This window comes from Misgurnus anguillicaudatus, chromosome 13 (assembly GCF_027580225.2).
Source record: "Misgurnus anguillicaudatus chromosome 13, ASM2758022v2, whole genome shotgun sequence".
Classification (NCBI taxonomy): domain Eukaryota; kingdom Metazoa; phylum Chordata; class Actinopteri; order Cypriniformes; family Cobitidae; genus Misgurnus; species Misgurnus anguillicaudatus.
The window spans coordinates 16,751,165-16,774,776 of NC_073349.2; the positions used below are offsets into that span (position 1 = coordinate 16,751,165).

Genomic DNA, 23,612 nt, shown 5'->3' on the forward strand with positions numbered 1-23,612 from the left:
AACAATCTGGAGGGCTACTTTTTAATATAGTCTACTCAAAACATTTTTGTTTTACTTGTTGATTTTATTTTATTTTACTTGTTGATATGTTTTAGTATTGTTTAAAATTTTAAGATACATAAAAGAAGCCAAGCTAATATAAAAAATATGAAAATAATACATTGTGCTGTGGCGGGCACCTCAAAGACTCTGTGTGTGCTACCTGGTGCCCGCGGGCACCACCTTGGAGACCCCTGCTGTAGTTTAATTGATAGAGCATTATGTTAGCAATGCAAAAGTTGTGGGTTCGAATCCCAGGGAGCACACATAATTATGAAAAATGTATACATACTTTCGCATACACAGGGCAGATATACTTGCATCACAAGCAGGCTTGTGCACAATTCAGAATTTCAGAATTGGCCTCCATTAATTCATGAATTGGAATTTTGAATTGAATTGACTCCGCCCTACAGGAAGTTGAATTGGAATTGGAATGACATGAAGTGGAATTAAATTCATGGCAATTCAAAGAAATTACACAGTCACACAACAGAAAGAATCTCACATACATTCAGTGTTAGAAAAGTTACTTTGGAAAATTGTTTGGCAACCATTTTAAATACTTAGTTAAAGTAAAGCATTCTGGGAAATGAAGTCATGTTCCATCGTGTTCCACAAAATTACAATTACAAAAAAATTTAACTTAATTATTTGTTATGTGACTAGAGTTTTTAACATTAATTGCTGAGGGAAAACATTTCTTGTTAATGTAATCTGTACAAGTAGTTCAAATTAATATAATAGAATATGTAATACAATTCTGACACTGAAAGCTTCATTTTTAAAGGAATAGTCTACTCATTTTCAATATTAAAATATGTTATTACCTTAACTAAGAATTGTTGATACATCCCTCTTATCATCTGTGTGCGTGCACGTAAGCGCTGGAGCGCGCTGCGACGCTTCGATAGCATTTAGCTTAGCCCCATTCATTCAATGGTACCAATCAGAGATAAAGTTAGAAGTGACCAAACACATCAACGTTTTTCCTATTTAAGACGAGTAGTTATACGAGCAAGTTTGGTGGTACAAAATAAAACGTAGCGCTTTTCTAAGCGGATTTAAAAGAGGAACTATATTTTATGGTAATAGCACTTTTGGGAGTACTTCGACTCGCCTGAAAAGTCCGCTCCCCTTCTCACTCTCATAATGGGAGAGGGAGGGTGTTAATGCGCCGAGTCGAAGTACTCCCATAAGTGCTATTACGTCATAAAATATAGTTCCTCTTTTAAATCCGCTTAGAAAAGCGTTACATTTTATTTTGTACCACCAAACTTGCTCGTATAACTACTCGTCTTAAATAGGAAAAACGTTGATGGGTTTGGTCACTTCTAACTTTATCTCTAAATGGTACCATTGAATGAATGGGGCTAAGCTAAATGCTATCGAAGCGTCGCAGCGCGCTCCAGCGCTTACGTGCACGCACACAGATGATAGAGGGATGTATCAACAATTCTTAATTAAGGTAATAACATATTTTAATATTGAAAATGACTATTCCTTTAACACTTTACTCATATAATATGTATATGAATTTCTTTGAATTTCTATTGAATTGCAATTCTGCTTCCTTTAATTCAAATTCAAATTGTAATTCTAGATCCTGTTTTTGACATCAATTCAAATTCAAGAATTGAATTGGAGTTTAGGAGTCATTCTCAATTCAATTCTGAATTGTGCACAAGCCTGATCACAAGGGATAATACACAAAAAAATCAAAATTTTGTCATCATTTACCCTCATGTTGTCCTAAAAATCTTTGAGTTTCTTTATTCTGTTAAACACAAAAAAAGATATTTTGATAAATGATAGCAAGCACACAGTTGACTACCCATTGACTTCCATATACATTTGTTTTTTCTACTATGGAATGTCAGCTGTGTTTACCAACACTTATCAAAATATCTTCTTTTGTGTTTAACAGAATCTCATACAGGTTAAAAACAACATGGGGGTGAATAAATGATGAAAAAATTATAATTTTTGGGTGAACTGTCCCTTTAACAACCACATATATAAACAATTATAATGTCAAAGCAAGTCAGTTTAATCTAAGATTATCATTATGAACTTTGCTTGAATATGGGCTTTATGGATCACAAGCGAGTAACAGAACTGGCTTTTCCATGCACCCAAAAACTCACAGAGCAGGTGTGCTATCACAAAGCATGACCAGTGCGCTCCTCAAGACTGCTGGCACTGCAACCTGACCCTCTGCCTAATGTTCAGGGCCAGATGTCCCTCTTACTTTGGCTCTTATTCTTTCACCTCTTTAATAGTGAGACTTAAAGAGGACATTTAACAAGACTTTTTTTAAGATGTCAAATAAATCTTTGGTTTCCCCAGAGTACAGTATGTTTAGTTCTAGTTCAAAAATACCATAGATAATTTGTTATAACATGTTAAAATTGTCACTTTGTAGGTGTGAGCAAAGATGTGCCGTTGTTGGGTGTGTCCTTTAAAATGCAAATGAGCTGATCTCTGCACTAAATGGCAGTGCTGTGGTTGGATAGTACAGATTAAGGGGCGATATAATCCCCTTCTGACATCACAAGAAGGGGAGCCAAATTTCAATGACCTATTTTTTCACATGTTTGCAGAGAATGGTTTACCAAAACTAAGTTACTGGGTTGATCTTTTACACATTTTCTAGGTTGATACGAGCACTGGGGACCCAATTATAGCACTTAAACATGGAAAAAGTCAGATTTTCATGATATGTCTTCTTAAATTCACTATGTAGATACTCCTGTAAAGACAAAGTAAATGTCTACCTGTGCTGATGAGGGGGTGACTCGATACTGACGTCACACTGGGACACCCGCTAAGCTCCCTGGTTTTGAGTTCATTGGTTGTGTCATTGTTTCTGGCTGTCTCAGGGGATGTCTCTGCCCGATTGGCCTTCCCTGCAGCAGCCCGTGGGTTTGGCTCAGCTCCTGGACTCTTCAGTCGGGCCACTGGCTGGATGTTCCCAGAGGGCTGTGCCGGTGCCCCGGTCGACTGTTTCACACTCAAGCTCTGTAGCTGAGTCTGGGAGAGGGAGGAAGCCAGCGCCCCCTGCTGACTGCACAGGGACAAGTTCTGAACCTGAGTGGACACAGCACGGATTTTTACAAATTTTGGTGAAGAGGGTAGCAATAAACTAAAAGTTGTATTAATATATATATGTATTAATTATTATTAATTTTATATATACATATATATATATATATATATATAATTACAATTAACATTACATTTAGTTTAAATTTAATAAATTAATTATTATTATTATAAATTATTTTATATTACTATTACTTTTATTATTATTATTATTATTATTGTTGAAATTATTAAATTTATTATTATTATTATTATTATTATTAGTAGTAGTAGTAGTAGTAGTAGTAGTAGTAGTAGTAGTGTTTATTTATTTATTTTATATAATATTACTATTACAATGAATCTCTTTATAACAAACTTGAACATGTCACATGCATGTGTTTTATATTAGTTACAGGCGAACCAAGATCACTAATCATGAACAATTAAAGTGCATCTATTTCATTGCTAAAAACAACGTTATTTTGTGTATTTGGTATAATATAATGTGTTCGCGTGGTTTATGGTTAAAAACACATTATTTTCCACATACCGTACATTTTTGTAGCTCCAGATTTCACTCTATTCCTGAAACGCACGGATTTAAAAACCTCTGTGTCCCTGATTGGCCAGCTAATCTGTTGGTTGTGATTGGCCTGAATACCTCTGACGTCAGCCAGAAATGTGACGCTCCTTACCATGTTTAAACGATTTGCGCACAATGCAATGCTAACAGGAAATAACTTACACACTGAGTCCGAAACGGGAGGAATTATGATAATGTCGGTCTTTACTAGGTCACCAATCACAGGAAGTAAACAGTTGCCTACAATTTGTGTGTTTGTTGTAGTCCAAAAAAGAGATTTACGTTGGAGACGATAACTCGCTTCATCATTTACTTTGGGGTTTGCATCTTTTGCATATTGTTAAATGTACTGATACACACACCAAAGGAAATGTAAAAATGGGAATCAGACCATAGGTGCTCTTTAACAAACTGTTTAACAGACAACATACAGAAGTAATCTATATGTGTTACCGCTGTGTTGACTGACAGTGCTGAGGTCTCTGGCTGTACGGTTGTGACTGAGGCAGCCGGGGTGAAGATAAGCTGCGGGGACAAAGGAACAGCTCGCCCCAAGCTCCTTGCTACTTGCACAAGATTCGTCTGCTGTGCCTGAAAATCACACCAGAAATGGCTGCGTTAGCTGATGCATGGCCCACATAAGAGCTATTATTACAAGCCTGTTGACACATACTACAGTACACCATCACACTCGACATCAGAAGGCACTTAAACCCTTTCAGCTGTTATAGTACATACAGATTATTGAGCCTGAGTTTCAAATCCTCAAGCAGTTTGTTTACTGCCAATCAGTTTCAAAGCCAAAAACTGCACCAGCTGATCTGCCGTCAGAGTCACCATCCTGAGTATCATCAGGTCTTTGAAACCACATTTAAATCCGAGGCCAAATTAACAAAGATGATAATAGATGGCAAATATGATTACAGACACACAAATGTACTCATGTGCCCATTAACTTTTTCATCTCAAAGAAACACACCATTCATTTATGAGGTCATCTTGGAGAATAGTCTAGTAGTATTGCAGTTTAGTTTAGTTAAAATATCCCCATAACCAGTACCACAAAGAGCACTGCTATTAGGAAACCAAAATAGTACAAGGACCACTTCACATGTTTATTCAAAACCAAGACTAATGTGCTTAGATGTGTTATAAGTGTATCTCCCTTTTGGAGACATATATAGATGACCTAATTCAAATCATTATTTATAAATAATACAAGATCCTGATTGTACAGTTAGTTTATATTTACATTACATTTATGCATTTGGCAGCTTACATTGCATTAAGTCTATACTGTTTTATGTGTTTACATCGAACCCTTAAACATTGTGTTGCTTTCGCAATGCTCTACCAATTACGCAGGAACAGAAGGTATTTAGTAATCATTAGAATAATTTCTTTCTATTTAAGACAACTAAATAAAAGGTCTCACCATCTGCGCCCGTAGGTACATCTGTGCTTGACTGGCTGTGAGTGTGGATGTGGTGGAGTTTCCCAGCAGCACGGCCTGTTGGGCAATGCAGACGGGAACGGAGCTCCCGCTCTGAGCTCGGCTGATCAAATGAGCTGCCGCATGGGATGTGGCCAGATTAATCTGTTTAAACAATGATAATTAAAAGGGTGCTTAATCCTAACTTGAACAGCCCAACAAAACCAAAATCTCAACGCTGGTTCAAAAAAAAATTTCACACATCACTGTGTGGATGAACTTGTAAAACATTTAAGACTTAATTCCCTTAAGTAACACTCCTTGGCAGTTGTCTAGCACTGGAGACTTGTTGAGTGAGATATCAGTGTCAGGTTTAATAATACTTACAGTGGTTTGGGAAGCCACGGTCTGTTGGGATGTAGTGCCATTCTGGCTGCAGCTTTGTCTTCCTGCCACTATACTAGCCTGTGGGAAATGAGTAAAGCCAGGGATAAAGAGAGAGAGAGAAATATGTTAAAAAGAAGGAAATATATATATAGAGAGGTTACAAGTCAAACACAAAACTCATTAATCAACAACAAAAGCACTCGACACCAAGCAAGAGAAAAGCAGAAAGCCTTCCCATAATGCACTGTGCCAGTTAAATAACTGGACCACAAAACCAGTCAGTTTTTTTTTTTTATTGAGATTTATACATTGTTTTCCATTGATGCATGGTTTGTTAAGATAGGATAATATTTGGCTAATACAACTGCTTTAAAATATGGACTTTGAGGCGGCAAAAAAATCAAAATATTGAAAAAAATATTTTTCCAAATAAAGTCATTTCTAATGATAAATACATATTATACATATTTATGGAAGCAAATTTGCAAAATATCTTCATGATCTTTTCTTAATATCCTAATGATTTTTGGCATTTAAATAATTCATAATTCTGACCCATACAATGCATTGATGGCAATTGCTACAAATATACCTGAGTGACTTCTATGGTTTTGTGGTCCAGGGTCACATATTAGAAAAAAACAATATTGAAACCCCAAGTTCCCTAACCCCAACATTTAAAGGGGTAAAAGCAATATTTACAAAAAATGTGGTCATACAATTAATATGAATTAAACACCTGGTCATGAGATATGTAAAACTCACTCCTGGCGTTAAAAAAATAATTGTTCCCCTTGGTTTCCCTAAATATCCACAGGATGTGAATTAGCTGAGAACGGATTTGTGTTAAACGATTTAAAACAAAAATAAAAAAAATCACACATCAATACTTGATGTTCAGTTTTCTCTTTATCTCTTTATATTGTGAACCAAAAAAATCCCTTAAGCACACACTAATCTATCTAATACTCAAAAGACACCGCTAGTGAAACTGCATGTCTCGCTCAGCAAATATTAAGAGAAGAATTAATGTCTTAGTTCAATGTACCAGCATGTATTATTTAATGCATGTAATGAGCACACATTTATAAGAATGCTAAAGCGCAACAGAAGCATTTTCATTTGTGGTCTATGTTCGGTCCTCTCTCTGTATACAGGATGATGTGTTTGTACCGTATGCATGCACACCTGCTGTACTGCAGCCAGACTTAGGTGCTGGTGTTGCAGTGCTGCGGTCTGAAGCATGAGGTGTTGCTGTTGGGCTGCATACATCTGCTGGAGGTACTGTGCTGCGGCTGCGCTCGGCTGCCTGTTCAATGCCTGCTGGATGACCTGGAGTCAGGATGGTATGGGATTAATACATGAACATATAAAGTGTGTACCGTGCATCCCTTCATGTTCCCCCTCCAAACTATAAATATGAATTAAACAAAAAATTTAATTATACAATGTAATGTTGTTGGTTAGTTAGCCTTATTTTTCTGAAGTTTAATTACAAAGAAATAAACTTAATTTTAATTTTATAATTTTATCAAACATCTAAATCATTTTTTTTTGGTGTGTGTAGTTGTTGTGGGCACATTAACAATGTTGAATGAGCGCCACCTGTAGATTGATTAAAGTACTTGCAGCTCATATCCTGTAGATGGCACTAGTGAATCACACTTTCTGTTCAGTCATGTGATAGAAACCAGGTGTGTTCGACTTCATGAGGCGCTGCAAGAATCGACAAGCGGATGACGTCAAAGTGCCGCGAGAGGGATTCGAAATTAGACTTCTACGTGTGATTTCTCGACTTGATGTCGCGGTACGTTGACGTCATCGCCGCATGAATTAATACAAGCCTATTTTCTCCCTCTTGAAGTTCGGTTGGGTTTTTAAAATAGTTGGTTTATTATGAAGTATAATAAAGTATGCTGTTGTTAACATTACTCAAAGGGACTTTCCAGTTCTGTTGCAACATGACAGGTATATCAAACGGGAATTTTGACAATGGAAGGCTAACAACTCACTACATTAACTCACTACATTAAGACAACAACTACCAGAAAAATGTTAGCTTATACTTGAAACATGACATGTGAGATATATGTTTATGATGTAGGAGAAAACAGGAAATTATCATCAGGAAAGCTAACATATATAGTACACATGAACTAGCAATGCATGAAAGATTCATTTATATAGTATGTTTTATAAACATGACTCCACCTGAACGGTCTGTCTGTCTGTGATTCCTCCGTACAGAGATATCTGAGGAAGCACCTGCTGTCTGATGGAGGAGGCTGATGTGGTGCTGATGCCAGTGGAGGTTGAGGTGGTGCTGGTGACACTGGCACTGGAGGCCACACTGACCTGCTCCTTCTCCATGGGAGCCTCCACCTGCCTGTGTTCGGTCCACTGCGGCGCGAACCTTCACACTCCCCACCAGCTTAGACAGAAAGAGAAGATTTTGAGGTACGCTGACAATGGTTAATTTAAAGGTGCAATGTGGGACTAGAAGGATCTAATGACAGAAATGCAATATAATATACATAACTTTATTATCAGTGGTGTATGAAGACCTTACATAATGAACTGTATTGTTTTTATTACCTTAGAATGAGCTGTTCAAATCTACATACACCGCGTGTCCCCTTACATGGAAGTCGGTATCATGTTTCTACATTAGCCCTAAACTGACTAACTGTTCCACAGAGCGCGTTTAGTCCCTATACGTTGTCTCAGAGGATGAAGTGTTTGTCCTGTGGCAGCTTCTCGTTAAGTTACTTTAACTTAAAAAAAATAAGTTAAACAATTTCAACTTGATTTTATAAGTAATGTAAACTTTTCACAAGCCAAAACCTAAAATAGTAGGTTGAAAAGAAAAAAATACAACTACTACTAACAGCTACTTAGAACTGCGAAAAATGTAATCTTGGTATTTTATTAAGCAGCTTCTTCTGAATGAGTTCAAATTCATCCATTTCAAAAACATTTCTACATCTAATTTCAGACGTATGCCTACGGACCAAAAGGTGTTTTTTATATATAATAGAATTGTACCAAGTGGCTCTAAACTAGTATGCATTATTAAATTATGAGTATTTGGAATGTATTGGATTATTTATTGACAGCATGAACTTGAACTGGCATGATCTTGTTAAAACCTGAATCTATGTTATGCAAAGATTCACATTGTACATTTACATGTGACATTTGACAAATGCTTTTATCCAAAGTAACTTACAAATAAGGTACATCATAAACATAACCACAATGCAAAGTTTAAAGTAGACTGGTGCAGAAGGTAGAGCAGAAGTATAGAAAGTAAAGTTATATTAGAAATAACAAGTGAAGGTTTACTTCAAGAAAAATAATAAAAATGCCTTTTATCTGACAACAAATAAACTGAAGGTTATAATAGTCTCAAAAAGATCTACTGGATATTGAAACCTTGTTCCACACTCATAAAAATAAAGGGTTTAAAGTGGTGCTATAGAAGAATTATTTTTGGTTGAGGATGCACCAAAAGGAAATTCTTGGCCGAAGCCAAATAAAATGGGGTGGTGACGGCGCAGTAGATAAGACACACGTCTTTGGTGTGGGAGACCGAGAGGCATCCAGCTGCAGCCCCGCAGACTCACTTCTTGCTAGACACCAGTGGCTGGACACCAGTGGATGGACAGCTGACGTCATTTCCGTATCGTCATTCACTTTTCAAATTTGACGCGCCATGCACATGTCAGCGGTAAGAAAAAAAAATAATAAACTGTCGATGATTTATCGGTCATGTCAGAATTCAAATGCACAAACTAGCTAGACAGTTTTAGGGGGCAGGAATGATGTGTGGTGTGCACAGTGTGCAATAGTTTATTTGGAACTTTTCATGTTTTATTTTCTCTTGAAATCGGGACTTCCCCCACAACGATACACTTACTGGCCTGACTGTTGCATCTTCATTCTGATGATCAGATTTGTCTAATTTAACTAAGATGTGTGTAATTTCCAATAAATATTGCAAAACCACGAAGTGTTAATTTGATTTGCATTGTTTGGTAAATTGTCTGATCATGTGAATCTACGTATATTTTAAAGTGGTTACATAAAAAAACCTGCGGTCAATTAACATGTAAAGTTACAAGTCTGTTGTATTGACAAAACGTTATAGTTCATTGATCTAGGCTGAATTTAAGTCACAAAAAAATAACGTTAGTGTAATGATCTTAACAATATATATTTTCAAGGTGGTTCTTGTGAATGCAGTTTGCATGAATTATGATGTTATAATATTAAGCATATTATTGAGAATTGTTTTATGTAAAGAGATATGATAAAGATCATATTTCAATTTGCACACAGATTTTATATTATATATTTAAGTCATTAAAGTAAAATGACAATACGGAAAACACGTGTGCAATTAAGCCTGCAAAAAATGTCTATCCAGAGGTGAAAACCGAAAATAAATATGCTGTCTATCCATAGGTGAAAATATAAAATAAATATGCTGTCTATCCAGAGGTAAAAACCGAAAATAAATATGCTGTCTATCCAGATATGAAAATATGAAATAAAATTGCTGTTCATTCAGCGGCGAAAAAGGAAGTGACGTAGGCTGTCTATCCACTGGTGTCCAGCCACTGGTGTCTAGTCGGAGGTGAGTCTGTGGGGCTGCAGCTGGATGCTATTGGGGAGACCTGGGTTCGAATCCACTGTGACAAACCATTGTGTCTCTGAGCAAGACACTTAACCCCTAGTTGTTCAGAGGCGTGCGACCTCTGACATATAGCAATTATAAGTCACTGTAGATAAAAGCGTCAGCTAAATGAATAAATGTAAAATGTTTTATATATATAAAACATTCGACCACATAAATAAGTCTTGGCTAAACGGAATTTAATCCAATCTTCTATTCCCGCGTAAAATGCAAATAACCTATTCATTAATCTGCCTTAAGAAACTTGCAACAACGCTTATATATCACTGTATGTTGAGCAGCGGACACGCGTCTGCGTACACGGTCAAGCACAAGCAAATGGAAAGAGACGGTGGCAAGATTGACAGGAGATGACAGAGGAAAAAGCGGTCTAACAAAAAGCTTCTTTTTAATAAACGTTTTATTTCTCAATTAATATAAGCGTGTTTGTCATTGTAGGACTTTAGTTCTAGGAAGTTTTTATTACATACCGCTGACGCTCTTTGTCGTTCTATGACACGCCGCCATGTCTTTCTCAAACGCTGCATTGTGTTCTTGATTTTAAATGATAAATGAAACTTGTAGTGCTGTATGTTTTCACGCCTTTCTCTGACACTTTAAAATGCTTTTACCAACATGTTTGCTGCATTTGCGTGTCTCTCACTCTGCGCTGGTTACATTCGATTGTGTCAACAAAGACCTCATTGTTTGGTAAAATTTATTCGCCCTTTTTTTTTATTTTTTTTTTTTTATCTTTTTAGATGTTTAATGATTGAGATCGCTAGACGAGGTCATAATTTATTTTATTTTATTTTTTTTTTATTTTTTTTTTTATTTTTTTTTTTTAAATATAATGCAAACACAGAAAGTGACTCTATTTACATGTGCTGAATAACAAAGGAAAAACAAAACAAAACAAAAACAAGTAAAACAAACAAACAAACATATTCGCTGCCCATACAAATTCAAACATAAAAGCTGCTGTATATTTGCATGAAAGTTGTATACAGGTTAACAATGGATAAATCAATTCAATAATAAGATTAAAGCAGATTCATTAGGTTGAGAAAAAAAAAGGGTGGGGGTATAGGATGAGAGAGATGACCATGAGTAGTTGTATTGTAGTAGGAGAATAGTTTTATATTGTATTCATTGTGTATGTTCATGTTGTGAGGTTGTAAGGGAGTTTCTTTTTTTTTTCCTCTTATTTTTTGTAGTGGGGGGCATATGGGGCACCCCATGACCCCGCAGGATAATTCCTGCCCCAGACCACCGCTCTCACGCCAACCCTGATATATTGCTTTTGGATGGTGTCAAACAAGAATATCTAGTGTGTATTGCATTAAAATAGTGGACGTGCAGTAGAGAACCAGACCTGGGTAGTGGTCAGGTCAACACACACGACACACTTACCCTGTGGTATATTTTTATATTTATCAGTTGATAATGTATGAATATGTCATGGATCTGCTAGTGTTTGATGCATTAAAAAAGTGTGATGTGTAGTGCAGAGCCAGGCCAAAGCAAAGGCCTTTTCAACATACACGCCACACTTGCCCTATTTTATACTTTGTTTGAATGTGCCTATGTCTGATTATTTAAAGTGTAGTGCCTGAAATAATAGTAATAATAATAATAATAATAATAATAATAATAATAAAAAGGTGTAAGGCATGAAAAGCGGGACCAGACTGAGGCTGGAAACCCTGGAGGAGAGATTAAGGGGAACAACAAGGAAGCAAAAGCCCCAGACACAATGCCACACAAAATCACCCCTAAAAAAAAAAAAAAAAAAAAACACAGTCAGAAGGGGGCCGGGGACAGAGGGAATAGGAGAAAAATAAACATATTTCTGAGTTTATTCAAAATAATGATTATTAAAAAAAAAAAAAAAAAAAAAAAAAAAAAAAAAAGATTGTCAATCTCTCATCCTGTAAATGTGGGTGGGGGAGTATTGTTTTGGCTGGTCTCAGACATAGAAGATAAGCTGAATTGTGACTGTTGTAAGGTAATAAGAGATGTCCAAGAGGGATGTGGCTCTAGTGTGTTATTATTAATAGAGTTGGACAGGTAATGCATTGAGATGTAGTCTATTAGCAGGTTTTTCCATGATGCAATATGAATTTTTTTTCTTGTTTTCCAGTTCATGAGGATTGTTTTCTTTGCGATGGTTAGCGCCACCAAAAGTAACTGACTATTTGTATTGTTAAAGTTTGTTGCTGATAAGTCTCCGAGTAGACAAAGGGATGGATCCATTGGGATGTGACATCCCAAAATGACGGATAATGATTTAGTGACACTTTCCCAGAACTGATTAATTGGAGTGCAATACCAAAGTGCGTGAACATATGTGTCTGGGGTTATTCGCCCTTTTCACTTGTTCGGCCAAACACTGAAAATGTGTTTTTTTTGTTATTTTCGGTTGAAAAATTTCGATTGCCAAACATTCAGTGCATCCCTACTTTTGGTTCCTTAAAGAACCATTCAGTCAAAGATTTGAAGAACCATTTCTTTCATAACTTTTACAAATAAAAAAGACTTTTACACTACAATAAACCTTCCTTGAAACAGAAAGGTTCTTCAGATGTTAAAGGTTCTTTATGGAACCATTTAACCAAAAATGGTTCTTCTGCTGGCTCAATACGGCTTACACAAATATGACATGAGCTGAATAAACAATGACAGATTTTTTATTTTTGTGTATCTAATCCTTTAAGTCCTAACAGTGATACCTTTGAGAATTACAGGCCTCAGTCTGTTTATAGTCCACATGACAATATGAGCTTCAGTAGCTCTGAACAAATGTGAAGAGTGAGGTGTTGGAAAAACATAACACAGACATGACATCAGCATCACAGGCAGTGTCAGGCTTTGATCTATCTGTGAATCCCTAAACCCACAGCAAGACATCAAAACTATTGAGTTCAATATGAAACATGATTAATGTTTGGATTTCCACTGCTTTGTGTCTTTGGGACACATTTGACAACAATCCACTTGAGATGGTGATAATCTTATATAGAGTCAGTCAAACATGTGACAAGCCAGTTTATATGCCAAATGTGCAATATCTACTAACCAGATCTAATCTAATCTACTCTAACCAGATCTACTAGCACTAAAATCTAAACAAAATACAATTCATGGCAAAATCTTTTTAAAGTGATGAGCTGTACTCAGCTTTCAGCTCTACTTGACAACAGGATCACACTTGCACCATCGCAAATACAATCTTTCTTCTTGGACCAGAACTCCTCCCATTACACATGACTGAGACCTAATCATTTCATTAAATGAACAGACATCAAAGGGCTGCTGTAGGGGTAACAGGGTGGTGTTTTCTTCTTGAAGGGTGAGTGGACACTTGGTGGACAAGACAGGCCTGGCCACGCCTCCTAAACTCAGCTAGACCAACATAGAGCAAGCCAGATGGGAAAGCACATCTTCTATAGAGCAATACACCTGCTGAAACATGTCCAAAATGTCTGAGACAAATGCATGCATCTTGAATTTTAGCTGACATGTTACATAATGGTGCTAGCGTGCGGCCGACCTTGGTTTGGTCATTTCTAGACCCTTCGTGTCCTATACTAAAGCGAAAAACCCAAAAATGAGATGTCGCTAATGGAACTGGGCAGACAGACTTTCTGAAAGGAGTTCCTTCTGCTTGCACCATAAAAGCAAAAAGAAAGAAGACGGAGAAACAGACCCCATCTATGCTCGGAGACATTTGAGGAATTTGTTTTGAACCCACTTAACCTTCCATCAGATGCGTGAGTCTTTCAAGGACATAAAAAGCTTAATACACTCCTCTCTCCATTACCTTGAAAAAGAGACTCGTCTTCTTGTCAAGCTCTTTGTCGATCTCCCGGTCTCTCCCTCTTCCCATTATTTCACCTGCTTACATGCTGCACATCATTCCACTCAATTTGCTCTCTACCCCGCATTACAAACCGGCTCACCACAGGCTTCCAATGCTTATTGAACCCCCAGTGTCATCATCCATCCTGGGTATCAAAGCTCTCTCCAGCTAACAAATTGAGTTACGTTCATTGAAGACTACAGCGTTCGTGCCAAGAAAAGCCACCCAATATGAGACAACAAGAGCCATAAGAGCCAAAAGGTTAGACTAGGCGTTAAGGTACACAATTGGTTATCGGGACAATGCAGAGGCCACATCAAACAAACCAGTGCTCGGCCTCAGGGTGAATTGACACCAGATGGATAAGACACCCTATATGTGCTTGTCTGGACAGGTTAGAGCCAGGTTAAACCAGTCTGATAGGATCACAGCAGCATGACCGTCAAAAGATGTTGGGCAACTGCTAAAACCAGCTGTGTCTTGTCATTCACCATGTTATAAACTGACAGTTTGAAAGAAATATGAAATACATCAGAAATATTTACATACAGCATAGCCTGGCTTCTCAGACAAAGCTTAGCTAAAGCCAAGACTAGGCATTAGTTGAATGAAGACGTTTAACCCTCTTTTATAAACATGCCTTAGAAAAAGACGTTACTGGTGTGTATCTTGAGACAAATCAATGGCACTGGTATATTTTATATCCGTTATGAAAGTTATGTTTCAGTTCAAACAGCTCAAACATGTGTTTTACTATAGGACTAGCCGTAAGCCTTGTCTGTGTATATGTATTCAAATGCTAAAAGCGTGAACATAATGAGTGATGTGTGACAGGCTATGGTCAATAGCCCCGAAATCAAGACCCCCCCTCGCTCTCGCAGAATGCGCAATATCACACGATATCACAGCTGTCAATCATGACGTGACACCACCGTTTTTATATCATTAAATAACGAACTAAACACAAACTACATCAGCATGATAAAAACTACAGTAAATGACAGAAACCAGCTTCGGAAAAAAGATAATTGAAGTGTAATTACATTTTTTAGTTGGTCTCAAGTCCCATTGAATAACATGGGGAGGCGGGGTTTATGACCTATACTGGGACCAGACACTGGGGGGCGATCGAGACGTTTGGCTTCACTTTTCAGGGCTTGTGCGGCACGCTTGTTATAGACCTACATGTTCATATAAATATTACCTTAAAATATCTATGTTCATTTAAAATAATTAGTATTTTTTGTATTATCACATTTTATAAATTTTAGGATAGACTTATGTAAGATTAACCCAGGAAGCAATAGTCATCATTTCACCATCTAGGTTAGACCCAGGAAGTGATTTGCTGGGGGATGGGGGAATTATCCCCCTCTGGTCTTTATATCCCTACCTCTGATGAATTCATTTTTATCTCTGGTGGACACAAAATTTATCCCCCTCATGATTAATGGTCATTAAATGGCCATAAAAATGGCCTAAAATAAAGATAATTTTAGTTTTTACAATTTCCACCGTCTAAATAGGGAATTGGCATGGCGCAAGTGCAACTAGCTTTTAAAGGGGATGGGAGATGAGACTCTTATTGGTTTATTGCACGTAACACCCAAAACACACCCATTACTCATTACGCGAATAGGAACAACCCTTTTAGACTGTGTGCTAGCCTAGGCGCACAAACCATTTTTCCTGTTGTTAAATTAGTAAATGTGGATTCGAACACATCCTTTTAGACTGTTCGCCGTGCGCTTAAAGGATTAGTCTATTTTCTTAAAAAAAATCCAGATAATTTACTCACCACCATGTCATCCAAAATGTTGATGTCTTTCTTTGTTCAGTTGAGAAGAAATTATGTTTTTTGAGGAAAAGGATTTTTCTCATTTTAATAGACTTTCAACGGAGTTTGAAAGAACTCTAAACGACCTCAAACGAGGCATAAGGGTCTTATCTAGCGAAACGATTGTAATTTTGGACAAGAAAAAAAATGCACTTTTAAACTACAACAACTCATCTATCTCCGGTCCTGTGACGCGCCAGCGCAACCTCACGTAATTGCGTAATGCCGTGGAAAGGTCACGTGTTGCATATTTGCAGACCATTTTAAACAATAAACTGACACAAAGACATTAATTAGTATCATTCCACACACATAAAACAACGTCAGAACGGTCCTCTTTCTCCACACTTGTAAACACTGGGGCGTAGTTTCGCATACGTCATCCGTGACCTCTTGACGTCATGACGTATTATGTGAGGTCGCGCTGGCGCATCACAGGACCTGCGGAAGACGAAAAGTTGTGGTTTAAAGTTTCCCTAAGACCCTTATGCCTGATTTGGGATCGTTTAGAGTCCTTTGAAACTGCAATTTTAAACTGCATTAAAACTGTTACGTGTTGGGGTCCATTAAAGTCCATTAAAATTAGAAAAATCCTGGAATGTTTTCCTCAAAAAACATAATTTCTTCTCGACTGAACAAAGAAAGACATCAACATTTTGGATGATATGGTGGTGAGTAAATTATCTGAATTTTTTTTTTCAGAAAATTGACTAATCCTTTAAGACCCTGCGCTTAGATTGTAAAAATAGGGCCCTATAAGTTTTAGTCTTAAGTTTTTTTTAAAGTACATTTAACTGTCTAACTGGTGTATTTTGACATTTAAACTAAGACCTGAAATCCGCGTGTCATCCTCACCGCACCGCTATTAAACCAACACTTTCTCAGGATATAAGTTTCTTCACAGGATGGTCAGTTTTGACACCTTTGACCAAGTGTGAATAAACAGCAAAGCAATGAGGAGCTCCTGCCCTTAATGTATACATCAAATGTTTGACACTTGGCAAATTTGACAGTCCCAAAACCCACTATGTTCATGCTGTCAGCTTCTATGATAAACGTTTGCTTTGTAACACAAACACGCATATGAATCATAAAGATTTCCCTTCAGCTATATACCTTGACAAAACATGTTCGCCTAACAACACGCCTGTTGAGTGTCATCAGAGCTACTCATAAATCACAGTTGAGAAGATCTGAGAAAGAGAAAGAGAGCCGACAAATGGAGGGAGGGAGTCACCGGTCATATGTCAGCTTGTGTTACTAAGCCAGCAGAAACCAATGTTCAGTTACAGGTCGACATACTAACCTGGTTGGCCTTTAACTTTACATCTTCTTGATCTTACATTTACCTCAAACATATGAGGTGAAGTTTTTGGTTAAAAGCGAAATACATCTTGTCTTTGACAACACATTGTTCCCTGCCAGAACTCTCTCTTCTCTGTTATCCATCATTCTCCATGCTACAACATTCCCTCTATGTGGCAACCAGGCAGAGGGAGATTTGTGACCCTCATTTCCTTAAGATCCACCATAAAACCGCCAGCTTTGTCTGCGAGGGGCACATTGTTGAGTTGAGAAAGCATGAAATATGACCCCCAGTCGCCTTGGTATCTCTAACCAATTGGGGGTCAGGGGTCCGGCTGAGGTGACGCAGGACATGCAACCGCACATTTGTTGTGTTCAACAAGCAGAGACGATTTTATGATTTATGGCGGGCATAAATTTTGCACATGCAAATATCCCATTGGTGGAAAAAATCCAGGTTGGCCTCATTTTATGTAAATTAAAGGTGAAAGAGAAATGCCCAGACAATCTATGTGTTTGCATATTGAAATGTCCAGTTTAAGAGGAATGGCAACCGTGTGTCATTTATTTCACATTGATTTGGGATTCTGTGCATCTGTGCAAAGCTATCATTTATGATCAGACCATTAACATATAAATGAGGAGCTTGCAGAGGCAGTTAAATTGTGCAGACTTTAAAAGGGCCTTTTTACTGTTGTTCGATTCACCCGAAGCTTACAAGCAGAATGAATATCGTTTCTGATTATCAGGTGCAGTCCAAGCGTGAAATAACATGAATTTAAATATCACTAACATATTTCCTGGAAATAATAATAGAAGGATGTATGCATTAAATGTTACACTTAAGATGTTTAACTCTAAAAGCACAAAGTCGATGCAAAATGTAGCCCATTTACCTCTTAATTCGAACGGATTTTCATCCGGCTAAAGTCATTTTTTGTAATTTACTGTCTGTAATGTAAATGACATTCTGTTAAAATTATAACCATGATATTTTTAATATTAAAAGATTGAAATCAATGTGAAATCAGTGAATGGAATCAAACTTTGATGCTCCTAATCTCTTAATAATTTTTCGAGACTTTAGCATGGATTTCACAAACATGTGAAACACCTGATATTCAGGCTGCTGCTAATAAAACAAACAAAAGTTTTGCCTTTAAAGAGAATACATGTTATGACTGGCTTTTTTTACTATAAGTCTGGCTCAAATTTGCTCACACGCTGGGACTATAAATCACTGTCCTCCTGCCAAAAGAGTGAGACAATTTTAGGTTGTATTCTTCCCCTTTGTCTCAATGTAAAAAGCCTGCAGCCGACAGTACACGTGGCTCTCACTGTGCAAACTCCCAGAGCCGTAAAGCTGCATTACCACAGGGAAGGAATCAGATACACACATGCCCTACTGACCACTCAGTTTACAAAGCACCTCAAAGCCTTCCGGCTTTAAATTATTACCCACAGAGCTCAAGGCAACTGATGTAGTTTTCTTTAACTACTCAAATTCAACTATTTTGAATTTGCATTTTAAGCTAAATTCAAATTGTGTATTTCTGTACCACTCAAATCACCAAAAAAAAATTTTTTCAGATAAGGTTCCAGAACACACCGCCCTTCTAGCACTGCAGGACCTTTTTAAATAATTTACTGTTTTCATCTAATGTAAAGAACATTCTGTGAAAATATAACCTTGATATCTTTAATAACCAATCTATGCATGCCTTATTGCTTACTCGTAAGTTGAGATAGGACAACGCAATTTTTCATTGCTAAAAATACTTTAGCTTTAAATTTGGTAGTTAGAAAACACTGGGTTAGATTAAATCCCTTCAGTGTGTCATCTTTAACAAATGGTGACTGGTAGCCTTTCAGACAGAGACAGTTGCATACACGGCTAAACACCTGAGCAAACCTTGTTTTGTGAAACATAGCCACCTGTCATAGCCACAGTCCTCATAAGAATAAACCTATAAGCAAACAAGGACTAGGAGATGACAGATTTAGCATGTAATTAAGACCACACAGTAAAACCACCTCTCTGAAATTCTTATAACGCCTCTTTAAAATAAAGGTTCCTAAAAAGTTCCTTGTCTGGCTGTTTGGTTCAGAAAACGAAACCTGGTTGAACAAACGATTCTTTGTATTGGAAAAATGTAAGACAGAAAGAGTTGTTAAGAACCTTTGATAAAAAACTTGTTTGGGGAACCAAAAATGTTTCTTTAATGGAATTTAAGAACCTTTATTTTTAAGGGGGTATCACAAAAATTATAAAAGACAATACTGTTGAAAACCTTTCCAATTATTTAGCTTAGAGATGCACCGGTATATTGGTCAAAGCAATTTTTCGCACTAATGGCCGATAGTTTAAAAATAATCGTCCGGTTATTCCAGCCCAGTCTCCTGAAAATGCGTATAAATAGCACGAAGTATACGCCAAATTCCACTTTGGCGTGCATATGATACGCAAGTCCTTCCCATTCACTTAAACGGGGCATCTTTTTTTGTCATTTTATTTATTGGTTTCTCAATTTTTTTGCTATTTTTTTACCATTTTCGCTTGGGTTTAGGGTTAGAACAACTTTTTGTTATTTAAAAATGACATCCTAACCCAAACCCCAACTCTAACCCCAACTCCAAGCGACCATGGCTTAAATATGGACAAAAACATAGAGAAACCTGTATATTAAATAACCTTATTAAGCAAATCTGAAATCTAACCCTAAACCCAAGCGAAAATGGTTTAAAAAACAGAAAAAAATTGAGAAACCAATAAATAAAACGACAAAAAAAGATGCCCCGTTTAAGTGAATGGGAAGGACTTGCGTATCATATGCACGCCAAAGTGGAATTTGGTGTATGTATTGCACGAGTTTTACACTTCGTGCTATTTATACGCAACCTCAGGAGACTGGGTAGGTTATTCCTGACAATTAAAAGATTGCAGGGAACGCAAGAAATTGTGCTGTGTGTAAAGGAGGTGTCAAGAAACATCACCAGCTTGGGCATCAGCAGTGTTGATAGTAAATAAAAAAAAATTATTGGTAACAGCTTTCTGCTGAAAGTTGACTCTGTATAAATGTAAAATTTCTAAGTTGGGGTGTAATTGTACAGACTATTTTTTAACATTCAAATGTTAGGGGGGTGTCTAATATCAAGATATTTAAAGTCCGACACAATTTGTAATTTGTCACCATTTACTAATATATCTGGTAAAACCTCTTTCTAATCTTAAAATGCAAGCAGTTTTAGCGATAAAAAACACAGATTTAACCAGTCTGGTGTTTTGATAATGACAGCAGATAATTTTTGTGATACCCGTTTATTTGTTTTATCGTGTACATAGATCATAGTATTGTCTGCATACATTTAAATAAATGCATCAGGACAAACATCTGGAAGATCATTCAAGTAAAAACTAAAAAGTAGGGGTCCTAGTATGGACCCCTGAGGTACCCCTGTTGGACAGTATCTTGTTGAAGTATATAAGATATAATATAAGACTCAATCTATTTCATTGTTTGCATAAAGAAATTAAAATGTGTTAATTTACATAGTAAAATATTATGGTTTAATGTATTAAATGTAAAAAATGCCTTTTGCAAATCGAGAAACACTGCACCCACAATCCCACCATTATCTAATTTTAATCAGACTTAAATAACATGCAGCAGTTTCCTCACAGAGTGCTGTTTACGAAACCCAAATTGCATTATTTTGTGTGTCTATAAAATTACAATTTACAAACTAAATACCTTTTCTGTTATTTTACATACAACTGACAAAATTGAAATTGGCCTATAATTTGCTACATTTAGTGGATCACCTGCCTTGAAAACTTGGGTAACTCCCAGTTTTCCAGCAATTTGGAAAAATAAATAGATTCTTTCTTTGTCAGTTGATTAATAGTTTGCCACACCTTTCTACCATTTCCTTTAGCCTCATTTAAATATTAATAAAAGATTGTGCCTTAACCTGTCGTAATGTCTTAACCACCTTGTTCCTTAGGCTATTAAATAGAAGTCAATCCTGTCGTAAACCAGATTTAATAGCTTTTTCTAATACATTATCACAAGCATTCATACCTCTTCTTGGTAAGTTATTCTTTCTATGCCTATTTCTAAACAATTTTGTATATTTATTTTTTATATTTTTCATCTCCACTATTAACATTTTATGCGCTGTTTCCAGATCTTCAGTAGATAAAAGGGATACCTGATCAATCTGTCTGAGCACTAAAGAACACGTTTGTTTATAACTAAGACCAGTTACTTTGAAACAAGTTGTTGATTTTGTTTTACAAAATTGTGTCATTAATTATTATTAATTTAAAAGAAAAGTATAAAAAGGTAAAACCACCATTGGTAATCGGTATCACCAGACATCACTCCTAATAATCGGTTTATCGTATAGGCAGAGAAATGTAATATCAGTGCATCTCTAATATAGCTTAAGCTTTAATGTATTTTTTTAGTTGCATCTAACGGTGAGATTGCAAATTGCAACCAACCTCAATTTCGAAACGCAATGAAAGCTACAGTAGCTGGCACAGGACAAACATGTCATTTGTACAAAGTTTGTACGTTTAGGGCTACTGTAGAAACATGACGGCAAATTCCATATAAGAAGACCCACGGTGTATGATAAAAACGGCTCATTCTAAGGTACCAAAAACAATACAGTTCATTATGCAAGGTCTTTATACACCATTAATAGTTATCTATATTATATTGCATTTCTGTCAAAAAATGTACTTTTTCACATTTAGCAGATCCTTTCATCCAAAGCAGCTAAAAGTGCATTACAAGGTTTGAACCCATGACTTTTAGCTCTGCTAATGCAATGCTCTAATGGTAACATTAAGAGAAATACTGATTTGAATTGTCATTGACTGATAAAAACCAACAATGTCAGGGTTTACCAGTCAGAAAGGTAAAAAATAGATGTAATCTATTAATTTTATCATTACATGCCTTTAAACATCCCTGTGCTTCTAAGGACTTGACCTGCAAATGTGCAAAGCTGAAAAAGTTCTTCTAAAATATTTAATTGGCCATTTGTTCCATGCAACCAATGCAAGGTGTAAAAAAGTAAAAAAGTTTATGTCTCCCTGTAAGTTTATGTGGCAATATAACGGCCAGCTGACTGTATATTCACCCTCACAGTATTGTAGGTATAATATACAGTACATGTACTGAAGTTGCATCAGCTGTTAAATGTTTAACAACAGATGCTTTTACAGGTATGCACCAGATCATATAAAAAGCGAGGTTAAAGTTTAAATTAATCACATTGAAATAAGGGGTTAGTGCCCTTGCTGCTGACTGAGAAACCAAAGCATGAATGCCCTAAGCTTTGCCTCTCGAAAAAGAAAAGGTAGATTTATGTCAAGCAGCTGTGAGGCTGCCAGCTCCTGAGAGAGAGAGAGAGAGAGAGAGAGAGAGAGAGAGAGAGAGAGAGAGAGAAAGGAAGAACACCTGGACATGAAGCTCAGAGGCACAGAATCACTTTCATCTGCCCAGGCAGCGGACGAGAGAGAGAGAGAGAGAGAGAGAGAGAAAGAGAGAAAGAGAGAGAGAGAGAGAGAGAGAGAGAGAGAGAGAGAGAGAGAGAGAGAGAGAGAGAGAGAGATGTCTGCACTCACTCCATAACAATCTCCAGCAGTTACTACAGGCTGTCAGCAGCTCTCACACATTCCCATTCAGACGCTGGTCTGATCTACTCTGAAGTTACTGCTGACTCTGTCGAAAGTAAGAGACCTGGGCACTAAAACATTTCCAGTGATACAATGATGCAGCCTAATAGGGGCATGTTGTCACACTACAGTAATAGCAAATTTGGAAACATGTCACCCTGCCCAGCTAAAGTCATTTTTTATTTGCTACACTGTAAAACCTAAAAGTTAACTCAACTCAAACCATTTAAGTAAACCAGTTGCATTAGTTTTAAAACACATACATTTGAGTACTGTGAACTTAAACAAAATGAGTCATATGCAGTTATGCACTTATATTTAAGTTCACACTACTTAAATATAAGTGCATACTTGCATATGACTCAAGTTCACATTACTTAAATTTATGTGTTTTAAAACTTAAATGGCCTAATGCAACCGGTTTTCTTATATGGTTTGAGTTAAGTCAACTGTTACGTTTTACAGTGTACAAAAAATCATCATACAAAATCTAAAGAACATTCTGTTAAAATATAACCCTTGATATCTTTAATATTGACTAAGGACTGATGTCAAAGATGTAAAATCAACCAATTTTTCACCTACTGTATACATATGATCCTCATTTTAAAAGTTTTAAATAAAACCACAGCTAAAAAAAACACACACTTGCATATTTAAACTTTTAACCCTCGTGACAACTTCCACGTATGACAACTATACTCAGTCCA

At 36.7% G+C, this 23,612-nt stretch overlaps 1 protein-coding gene and 1 long non-coding RNA gene across 3 annotated transcripts in view; one reads left to right on the plus strand and one right to left on the minus strand.

Annotated features, from left to right (window-relative positions):
* Positions 1–7,898, minus strand: part of phc2a (polyhomeotic homolog 2a (Drosophila)) — a 22,615-nt gene extending 14,717 nt beyond the window's left edge. The window contains exons 1-6 of one of the 2 annotated variants that reach the window (XM_055188161.2): positions 7,740–7,898; positions 6,717–6,860; positions 5,529–5,606; positions 5,145–5,306; positions 4,163–4,300; positions 2,817–3,129 (exon numbers count right to left, since the gene is read on the minus strand). In XM_055188161.2, the coding sequence (XP_055044136.2) occupies positions 2,817–3,129; positions 4,163–4,300; positions 5,145–5,306; positions 5,529–5,606; positions 6,717–6,860; positions 7,740–7,898 (994 nt within the window). Of the gene's footprint in view, positions 1–2,816; positions 3,130–4,162; positions 4,301–5,144; positions 5,307–5,528; positions 5,607–6,701; positions 6,861–7,739 lie in introns of both variants that reach the window. The other variant, XM_055188160.2, reaches the window with a different exon arrangement.
* LOC141369296 (uncharacterized) overlaps positions 7,226–23,612 on the plus strand; it is a 22,148-nt gene continuing 5,761 nt past the window's right edge. Inside the window, exons 1-2 of the long non-coding RNA XR_012372905.1 lie at positions 7,226–7,496; positions 7,776–7,985. This is a non-coding gene — a long non-coding RNA (uncharacterized lncRNA). The remainder of the gene's footprint in view (positions 7,497–7,775; positions 7,986–23,612) is intronic.